The following is a 10,967-nucleotide window of genomic DNA, read 5'->3' as shown; positions in this document are numbered from 1 at the left end:
TCATAGTGCCTGGAACAGTATTTGGAGCAGGTTGATTATAAGGTTGTAAAACGACTCACAGACTCTTTAAAGATAATAAAAAATAACCCTCTAGATTTGTACCTATATTATCCACCTGTATTATTATGAAATATAATGTAAATGAATGCTTAAATTTGCATCTAAATTACCCACATATTTCATTATAAAGATAATAATAACACTATTAATTTGTATATAAATTATCCATCTAATTCCTTGAATTTTGAAGTGGTCCACTCCAGTCCAAAGTAAAAATCCAGGTCCATATGTGAACCTATAGTGAACGAGTTTAAAAGTTTAAGGACAGGAATACTCACTCTAACAAGGAGTTTATGGATATAGATGAGAATCACATAAAATTTTAACGGCACCGGGTGTGTATTGCAAAAAAATGAACGTACTGGGTCAAGGGAGTAGTTGAAATGTTTTTATTATATATACATCGAGCGTTCATTTATTACTTTTTAGATAACAGAACAATTAACGAGTTTTTGTCACACCATTATGTACATAGTGAACACCATGAGACTGAAAAGTTACAACAATATAATACAGAATACGTACATATGTTTCAATCTTAAATTGTGCGCACACACTGTTACATTGCCAGGCTTGACATACTTAAAAGTACCTACCGGTAGCAGCTAGTGAGCACCAATTCATTCAACTCCGATCCTTCGGGCAGTTCGTTCACTCCTCGCAGTCCGTTGGATTTTCTTGGAGAGTATTTTATCCTCATGAAGGAGCTTCTCAACGACGTCGTTCTTACCGAGTATCACAATATTCAGATCATTAGAGTGGATCAAAATATCCAAATCTGCAAGCTTGGGCAGTGCTGATTCATGTATTTCCAATTTCTTCAATTCTTCTAAGTCAACCGTCAACCTCCTCAAACTATGAAATCCACCAGCAGAGAATACAAGCTGCTCATCCTTGTATGATCCACCATCCAGAGTGAGACTAGCAAGGAAGGGCAACTCAGCCAACTTGTTGATGAAGTCCTGTGAGACCATTGTGTTCTCTAATGACAAAAGAAGTAGATTGGGCAAGCATGATTTGATGTCCATGTCCTCTACACATGGCATGTCAATAAGCATTCCATCCAATTCCATCACCTCAAGTCGTCGAAGCGAGGTTTTAGTAGAGAAAATAGCCGATGGAATACTGTCACCATGTATGGTCAGTGTGACAAGGTACTTGAGTTTTTTCAGAGCAGCAACTAGCCCCTTCTCATGACCTTTGGAGAGTTTCCAAATGAACAAGGAACGGAGCTGGATCATTTTTGAAAGGGTATTTCTATCCCAACCATACTTATCATCAGGTTTCACAGTATCAAGGGTCTGCAGATTCTTCAAGTGACCAACCCGTTTTGGCAAGATGAGGCGATGACCAAACACATGCCTTAGGGTTCCAATCTCCCAGAATGGCACCGGTAGCTCCTTAACTTCTGTATCTCGGACATCTAGTGTCTGAAGACTAGAGAGCCTTCCAACTGATGGTGGTATCTCTTTCAAAGAACAGGATGTCACAGCAAGGTACTGCAGGTGCACAACATCACCAATTTCATTTGGCAACTTGTCACCAACTTCAAGGCCTTGCAGGTTAATCACACGTAGGAACTTGGATGTTTGCAGAAGTTGCCGCAGATAAGATTTGGCATCGCCCTCCTTGCACTTGGTTGTGGTTCCATGTGGTGAGCAATGTAGGCAGATTGGAGACTGTTGCACTTTGGCTTCCTGATCTTCATCGGCGACATCATATTCCTTGCTTGTTTCTTCCTTCTCAAAATTAGACAAGATGGATCGAAGCTTCGGCATAGGGTTGGCTAATGCAGCATACTTCTCCATGCGATTTTGCAAGCTGAGGCGGCGAGCAGCTGACAGAGGCGGGATATCATCACTGTTGTGGATCTCCACAAAATTTACCTCTTGTGCCTCAATCTGAAGAAATGCATGGACTTTGCTTTGGATGGTCACAAGCTCCTCCTCGGGAGTATTTTCATCCATAGGCTCTAGGTTGATTAAATGCCTTGCAATCAACTCCTTCAAGTAACGGTAACCAACCTTCTCCATTGTCAACCCTTCCTTTGGCCTCAGGAAGCCCTCTGCCATCCACATGCACACCAAATCTTGTGCTTCAATCAGCATGTTTGTTGGCAATGCAGCAAAGTAGAGGAAGCAAGATTTTATGTCATATGGAAGATCATCAAAGCACAGGGACAGTATGCTGTCAAGCCGCTTTGATTGCTTGGATTTAAGATGCTCAAATACAGCTTTCCACTCGACTGGATACTCCTTTGTTCGTAGAAGGCCTGAAAGAAGAACAATTGCTAGTGGTAGCCCCTGTGTGGTGTCAAAAATGTCTTGCTGGTAATCATTTCGAACGCCATTTTTGACAGCTTCATTGTACTCAGGATTGCTTTCTTCCCTGCACACTCTCTGCTGGAACAGTTCTGTTGTAGCAATCAAATGAAAATGGTCAAGCTGGATCCTAACATGTTTATAGTTTGTTGGTGGGTCTTCTAGCCTCTCTTTCGACATCCTCACGACTCTGCTTTCTACTTCATAAGGGAGGGCAGCTAGGATGTGTTTCCATTCAGTGGTGCTTACTTCACCATCTATCACCACCAAGTACCTCTTCCCTTTCAGTTTCTTCTCAAGCTCCTTGGTGACCTCCCTCTTAGATAATGTGAAGTCTTCTTCTTTGAGATCCCTAAGGATTAGTTTCAGGATATCGGAAGCACTGGAATAAGGTGGGAAAGTAGCCAAAGCCTGCTCAACAAAATGGTTCTTGATTTCCAGCGTTTCATACACATCTCTTACCAAAGTTGACTTGCCCACTCCACTTGGCCCTAGCACAGAGATAACCTTTTGACGAGGAGTGCTATCCGGCAGAGAAGAGTCGACAACAGTGTCATATAGCAGAGCAGAAGTGAGATCTTTGCGCTTGTCTTCGCGACTAACAAGAGGAGGCTGCAGCAAATTGTCCCTGTAACCATTATTTATTGAAAGGTTATTGCATAGCAAAAGAAATGGCTTTTCAATGTAGACTTTCAAAAAAAACTTTTCAAAGTATCACTACCGGAAACCGGCGATTTGCCGAGTGCCGAGGCTTTGCCGAGTGTATTTTATCGGGCACTCGGCAAATACCGTGTTTGCCGAGTGCCAAATAAAATACACTCGGCAAACAAAAACACACGGCAAAATACGTCTTTGCCGAGTGTTTTTTTCTGGCACTCGGCAAAGAAGCTTTTTGCCGTGTGCATTTTTTTTGCCCTCGGCAAATCATTTTTTCGAAGCAATTTTTGAGGCCCTAAATGAATTCAAATGAAAAACTTTTCAACTACAAAGTTGTATAACTTCTCAAGATCTACAAAGTTTATTTTGGTCATTTCTTCATTTGACAAAGCGACAATAACGTTGTTCATAAAATCTACATATCTCATATCTCTCATATTAATTTCATGAAAGTAGAAGATACATATATAAGATTTGTGAACAATGTTACTACCACTACGTCGGATGAACAAATGACCAAAATAAACTTTATAGATCTTGATAAGTTATGAAATTTTGTAGTTGGCAACATTTTGATTTGAAATCATCTGGTCATGCAAAAACGACGTTTGAATTTGAAAATTTTAAAATTTGAATTTTTCAAACGACCTCGGATGAAAAAACTTCCTAAATGAAAATTGTAGATCTCCAAAAGTTATGAAACTATGTAGTTGACAACTTTTTGATTTGAAATCATCTTATCATGCAAAACTATGTTTGAATCTCTCAAATTTAAAATTCAAATTTTTCAAACGACCTCGGATGGAAAAACTTACTAAATGAAAATTGTAGATCTCAAAAAGTTATGAAACTTTGTAGTTGACCACTTTTTGATTTGAATTCATTTAGGGCCTCAAACAAGCAATTTACTCTCAGTTTGCCGAGTGCCTTTTTTCTAGCACTCGGCAAAGCCGTATTTTGCCGAGTGCCTATATTTTGGCACTCGGCAAAGAGGTATTTTGCCGTGTGCATTTTTTTGGCCCTCGGCAAATCAGTTTTTCGAATCAATTTTTGAGGCCCTAAATGAATTCAAATGAAAAACTTTTCAACTACAAAGTTGTATAACTTCTCAAGATCTACAAAGTTTATTTTGGTCATTTCTTCATTTGACAAAGCGACAATAACGTTGTTCATAAAATATACATCTCTCATATTAATTTCATGAAAATAGAAGAGAGATATATATGATTTGTGAACAATGTTACTACCACTATGTCGGATGAACAAATGACCAAAATAAACTTTGTAGATCTTGAGAAGTTATGAAATTTTGTAGTTGGCAACATTTTGATTTGAAATCATTTTTCATGCAAAAATGACGTTTGAATTTGAAAATTTTAAAATTTGAATTTTTCAAACGACCTCGGATGAAAAAACTTCCTAAATGAAAATTGTAGATCTCCAAAAGTTATGAAACTATGTAGTTGACAACTTTTTGATTTGAAATCATCTTATCATGCAAAACTACGTTTGAATCTCTCAAATTTAAAATTCAAAATTTTCAAACGACCTCGGATGGAAAAACTTACTAAATGAAAATTGTAGATCTCAAAAAGTTATGAAACTTTGTAGTTGACCACTTTTTGATTTGAATTCATTTAGGGTCTCAAATAAGCAATTTACACTCGGTTTAGTATAATATATTGGGAACTAAAACGGAATCTAGACACAAGTGACAGTGTGGTGTAGTGGTAGAGGAGGTTTGTGCGCAGCGGGAGGTCTTGGGTTCGAATCCCGTCGGCCGCGTAGCCGTGAAATTTACGCGAAAAAAGCCGGAGATGGATGGGCGCTGACCGGTGGGGGCCTCCACCAATTAAAAAAAAAATTTCATTTTTTTTGGTTAAAAATTTCCATTTTTTCGGCTTTTTTTCGGTTCCAACTTTGCCGAGTGTCGGCACTCGGCGAAGGCTTTGCCGAGTGCCCGACAAAAGACACTCGGCAAAGACGTCTTTGCCGACTCTTTTTTTGCCGAGTGCTCTTTGCCGAGTGCAGCACTCGGCAAAGCCTTTGCCGAGTGCAGCACTCGGCAAAGCCTTTGCCGAGTGCAAATTGGGCTTTGCCGAGTGCCCCTGGCACTCGGCAAATTCACTGAGTCCGGTAGTGTATGATACTAACAATAAATGTATTATACAGAACAACGCACTGGTACGTGTGATCTATACCGAACTAAATGTACTGCAGTATGTACTGAACGTGAGTCAAGTAGTCAGGGTATCAGTAGTTGCTACTGTTTTTTTTCACTAGTACATGATGGGTGTAGAACATTATTCTACCTTAGGGTATTCGCACTCGTGTATATAAATACCAAGAAAAAACAAGATATGAGTAATAGCATATAGATAGAAGCCTTGAAAGGACAAAGCCATTATGTTCTACAAGTACAACTGTAGAAGCATCCACACATCATTACTGGAAACAGGAATATCCGATCCGAATGTACTCATTCAAACAGAAATACTTGGATGTGTGCATATCCCTAGTTATGGCATTGACTGAAGCTTATATCTCAGTGACCTAAAAAGGTAGAAAGAGTCAATCTAAAGGGAAAGAAATTATGGACATGTGCATTTGATGTGTATGCATCTTCCTAAGAAATAGCATATAGAAGACAAATAAATAGAACCAAATTAAAGAACCATACTCAGACATCGAGTGTCAACAAGCATGGGTTGGGATTATATAACCAAGAATAAAGTTGAACACCTATATATATTATCACACCTCTAGGAGTCTAGGATAAGGCACACATGTTATTATCAACAAAACAAAATCCAGAAATGTATTGTTTATACCAACTTACAATTTGGTTGGGGCAACAGAGATGGCCGTGGAAGCTCTCCATGGAACAACTATCTTGTTGGTGTCCTCGATTTGCTTGTATGTTTCCTTGTTCTTAATTATATTCTCAAGTCTTGAGTTGATAGCTTTGATCTTGCTAGAAAGGTTGTGCCGCACACGTAGTTGTGTGCTAAATTCCGCAATGAACCTTATAATGGTGCGTGTCCAGCTTGGGTACCTTCAGGGAAATGGTATATTGACTTTAGGTCAAATTGTATATTAAATAATGTAATCATGAAAGATCGACTACATTTCCAAATCTGAAAAACTTTTGTTTGATGGGAATCATAGATGCCTCTAATCATGCAATGTTCTAATTCAATAGAATTAGAGGTGTCTCTGACTCTCTTCTTATGTATCTATTAGAGCCTTGAACTATTTCCAGATTGCTAATGATTTTGCATTAGACACTGATGGCCATATGCTAATTCCTTTCTATTTCTGCACCGACATGGAAATTCATCTACCGATAGAAAAATTTTCTATTTCTGTTGCTTTTGCCCTATCAGTATTTTCTATCGGTATCCCGATAGGGAAATTGATTTCCCAATTTTTCTGTCAGTATGTGGTATTTTCCTATCGGTTTCACAGGACCGGAAATTTCAGTTTCCAGTAGTGTTTCAAGGATTACACCAAATGAAGTATGTCCATGACAAAACCATAATAGTGATGGACATTTGAATGAAATACCCGATATATAGATACTATGATACTATCCTATATCAACTTAAATTCATTCATCTTATACACTTTAGGCGCTACAAGTAGCAACCGACAAATAATGCACAATTTCCTTAAAGTTAACCACTATAAAGTATTCTTCATGTGTAATATACACTGAAAATAACATTTTTTATTTTACTTATTTATATTGAATCCTAACACTAGCTTCCTACTTCTTCATAGCATAGATATTAATTCCTGTACAAAGTGGCCTAATAAACTCCTTCCACTAGGCACATCTCAGAGCATATCTCAGAGCAAGAGCATGACCACATCTGAAGTCAATTATGAAATTTATTATAGCAAATATCATCGGTTCAAAGGATGAGTTTCACGAGGGCTAGTGGAATTTGGGACTTGACCTTGAGATAAACACTTGATATTTAGATTTGCTAATTTCGTACATATGAACTATATTGTTGTGATGATATATAAAATTTAACAGATGTAGTGTCTTTAATTTATTGATGCATGTAATGAAATTTCTATTGAAATTGTTGGCTGTGGACCTCTCAAAATTAATTTTTAGCGATTGTTTTTAAAACCGTTACTACGCCATTGATTGTAAAAATAAGGTATTTTTAGGACGGTTCTATTCAGAGACAGTTTTGCTAAGTTAACCTTCCTTAAAAATGATTTTTAGAAATAATCCAATAGACTAAAAATACTTTTTAGATATTTAAAATCTTAAAACAATTATATGCGCGAGAGGCTATGACACTACAGATGTTATCGCAAGGTTCCATTTTGAAAGTATTTAGCACAAGTGTATTGGTTGGGATTCAAACCGGCAACCTATGTCTCACGTGTTTTCTCACCTACCACTGCACCACACAATTACTTCCGACTAAGTATATGATACTATCCTTTTGAATTAATATGTATGACTTGCATTGAAATTTGGCTTCTAACGATCTTAAATGGAAAATTTTCAACTATCAAATTCTAGATCTCATTTAGAACTACATCTTTGATATAGGGTGTGTCTCCATCCGAGTCATTTAAAAATTCAAAAATTTAAATTCAAAATCTAAGAGCTTTATCTATATATTTATTTATTTATTTATTTGGGCCCCTAAACAAACCTCAATGAAAAAAGCTGCTAACTATAAAGTTTTACATCTCATTGAGCTCTACAATTTTAATATAAATTTTGCCTTCACCCAAATTTATTTGAAAAATTAAATTTCTTTGTTTTACAGCTATTTTCAAGGGCAGTTGACTCGACCGCCTCTCCATACCATTTTTTAGTGGAGTCAACTACCCTTAAAAATCAGCCATTTACAGGGGCTGTTGACATAAGCGGTCACCCCTACAAATCATATTTTCAAGGGCTGTTATCTTAAGCTGACCACTCCTAAAAATGATATATTTCTAGGGTCAGTTTATTGAAAAGACAATGCATTTCCAAGTGGAGTTAGTAAGCTGCAGTGCTCTGGTTCTAATTAGAAATGGTTTGTTAAGTAGAGCGCCCTTGACAAAAATAGGAGGTGCCTTTAAAAATTGCCTCTTTAATTGTGACCGGATCTGTCGATTTTTGTTATTTAATTAACTGACCGGCTATATTGATTTCGTCAAACCAAAGTTTATGAAAACCAATGGACCGAATTGAATTTTCGGTTTAAACTAATAGCCCAGTTCTATGTGTTGGGGAATTAATAAGTTGGATAAAAAAATCTGTTTCTCCCTCCAAAAAGGGTTTTGATTTCTTTTTGTTTAGAAAACTTTTTGAAATAGGTGGAGAAACTTGAACTCTTGGCTAAAATTATTCGAACAATATATATACCCTCCGTCCATAGAAGATACACAATGAATACTATTAACATCTATGTATCCAACTAGGTATACTACGAAAATATATTTCATAATTAATTTAGTGATACTTATTTTTTATCATAAATGTTAGTATTTTTTATATAACTTTGATTAAACTTTAAATCGTTTCATTCCTTGAAAAATGGAAATTGCATTTTTTTAATGGACGGAGAGAGTACATATGTTTCGTATATAAAGATCGGAAGTTCATTGGTTTCCGTGCACTTTCTAAATGTAGGCCGTGGTTTTCAGTACACGTGCTACTACTGAAACAACTATTTATGCGGAAAATAAGGATTTAACAAAATTCCAACACGGAAAAATGGTGAAGCTGGTCTGATCTTCTTCTTCTTCTTCTTTTTGAAACAACTGGTCCGATCTTTCTCAGGATGTATATATATGTGTGCAAAATATACCTGGATAGGTCGACGAGGAGGAAATACTGGTCGACGGCGTCCTCGGCGTCGAAGGCGGCGTCGCGCGTCTGGTGCAGCCACACCCGGCTGGCCTCGTCCGGGACGATGCGGCGCCGCGGGTCGGCGTCACGCAGGAAGGCCTGCATCCACATGAGCTTGTCCCGGAGGCTCCGGATGTCGTCGTTCACCGCCACCAGCGCCCGCGACTCGCTGACGGCGAGCTCCTGCAGCTTCACCACCAGGGGACCGATGATCGCTTCTGCCATGCTTCCACCTGCAGCTCTCTTCTTTCTTCTCCTCTAGTTTGAATTCGTCCGGTTGTCACTGTCGCGCGAGCGCAATAATCGACTCACACCATGCACCCGGCCGATGCAAAGTGCCAACCCAAAGGAAGCATGGCATATAACGTGATGCAAAAGAGGAATCGGAATTTAAGAATACGTGCGTTCGGTGATCGGTTGCCCCGCGACGTATATAGGAAGTTAGGAACAGATTCTGCCATGGCATATATAAAGGTAAAAGCCAGCTTGAGGGCATGGAAATACGATCGATCTGCTACAAGGCAAGAATATATTCTTTCTGTCGGTGAAGCAAAGCAAACCTGATTGGGAATGCAAAACGGGTTGTCAATCTGCCAATCCATCAAAAGGCTTAAGTTTACAAGACAGGTTATTCGCGAGCTTACAAATAGGTTTAATTTAATGGAAATACTTTGGTGAGCGCGTCCGTCGGATGCTTCTTTCTAGGCCTACGGACCGGTCCAACGGGCCTCCTCCTTCACTAATAAAAAAATACAGCCCGACATTTCCCCATCTCGCATCGAGTCGTGGTGTTACCCACCGCCGTGGGCGCCTCCACCGTGCCGCCCACCCGCCCGCTCTCTACTCTGCTCTGCTTCACCGTCGACGGTCACCCCACGCTGCTCCTGCTCCTGCTCCTTCGGCCTCGCCTCCTGTTACAGTCGTGGCACCCCGATGCAAACGGCGGAGGAGGCCGCATCAGGATACGATGCATGTTTCAAACGTACATTTCAAATGTTTCAGATGTTTTAGAGGTACGTTGCAAGTATTTCATACGGATATTACAAAAGTAGATCAGGGTGTTACATATGTTGCGATGGTTGTACACGTATGTTGCAAGCATCTGTCCATGTTTCGTCTGTTTTTCCAGACATATGTTGCAAGTGTGTTTATCTAGATGTTGCATATGTTTCAACACATATGTTGCAAGTATTTTATCTGGATGTTGCGTATGTTTGCAATGTTTTTCAAGTGTTTTTTAGGTGTTTCAGACGCATGTTTTAAGTGTTTCATCTGTCTTTTTTGTATGTTCCAAGTGTTGCTTCTAGATATTTCAAAAGGTGAGTGTTTCATCTGTCTTTTTTGTATATTTCAAGTGTTGCTTCTAGATGTTTTAAAAGTTGATTGGGTGTTGCACATGAGATGCCCATGGAAAGCAGCAGGGGCACAAGTGGGCCCTGCATGGACGCAGGTGATGCAGGCCTAGTCGAGCGACATCCAGGCGGTGCGGGCCCACATGGGGACACGTGAAAATGGACTGTAGCCGCGGGCGTCTGTCCGGACGTCCGGGTGCTAGTAGTGCCCTTAATTTTTGTGGACGGCGAAATGTGATGGATCGTTCTCCGTCGTCGGCACACGAAGCAAGCCGAGAGAAACCTCGTGGAGCAGATCCCAAGCTCTCTCCGGGCTTAAGGTGGACACTAGACCAGATGGTCGTGACCGTGGGCGTGCCAGTCAATTTGACCAAGCAATTGATAAGGAGAGAAAATTGATCTGTAATTTAAGGTGGAACATGCCGGTGTTTATCCCGACAGTTTCAAATATGCAGCTAAGTAGCCGATGAGATAAGGCTATTGACTAGAGAGTCGGTATCTAGCATGTTCATGATGCAACGTAAGCAAAGCAAGCATATCCGCAATTGTCAGTTATTCAAATATATAGATCTTCACTAGCCGATGATCATGAAAACATGCGAAAGATATAAGGATAGGCGTGTAGACATACATATGAGAAACATACTAGCTTTATCTGAGATGAAAATAGGTAAAAGTTTGTAAATAGCCAGTACATCCTCAACA

General features: G+C 39.3%; 1 protein-coding gene across 2 annotated transcripts; it reads right to left on the bottom strand.

Annotated features, from left to right (window-relative positions):
• Window positions 1-530: 530 nt before the first annotated feature.
• LOC136487705 (putative disease resistance RPP13-like protein 3) lies at window positions 531-9,292 on the bottom strand. Of its 2 annotated transcripts, XM_066484804.1 has the most exons (3): window positions 8,870-9,292; window positions 5,878-6,093; window positions 531-3,009 (listed from the first exon to the last, which is right to left on the bottom strand). In XM_066484804.1, the coding sequence occupies exons 1-3, from the start codon at window positions 9,133-9,135 to the stop codon at window positions 681-683; spliced, it is 2,811 nt and encodes a 936-aa protein (XP_066340901.1). In that variant the 5' UTR covers window positions 9,136-9,292; the 3' UTR covers window positions 531-680. The 2 variants fall into 2 exon arrangements, with proteins under 2 accessions (XP_066340901.1, XP_066340902.1); XM_066484805.1 differs by lacking the exon at window positions 5,878-6,093.
• Between the last annotated feature and the right edge of the window lie 1,675 nt (window positions 9,293-10,967).

The sequence above is a fragment of the Miscanthus floridulus genome, chromosome 10, assembly GCF_019320115.1.
Source record: "Miscanthus floridulus cultivar M001 chromosome 10, ASM1932011v1, whole genome shotgun sequence".
Taxonomy (NCBI): domain Eukaryota; kingdom Viridiplantae; phylum Streptophyta; class Magnoliopsida; order Poales; family Poaceae; genus Miscanthus; species Miscanthus floridulus.
This window is presented reverse-complemented; position numbering and strand designations above follow the sequence as displayed.

What these genes read in the sequence shown, in the direction of transcription:
- LOC136487705 (XM_066484804.1), bottom strand. Translation starts at nt 9,135, where the DNA reads ATGGCAGAAGCGATCATCGGTCCCCTGGTGGTGAAGCTGCAGGAGCTC. An exon ending in CTCCTCGTCGACCTATCCAG is followed by an intron (nt 6,094 to 8,869) that starts GTATATTTTGCA and finishes ATTTCCCTGAAG; the next exon opens with GTACCCAAGCTGGACACGCA. An exon ending in TCTGTTGCCCCAACCAAATT is followed by an intron (nt 3,010 to 5,877) that starts GTAAGTTGGTAT and finishes TAATGGTTACAG; the next exon opens with GGACAATTTGCTGCAGCCTC.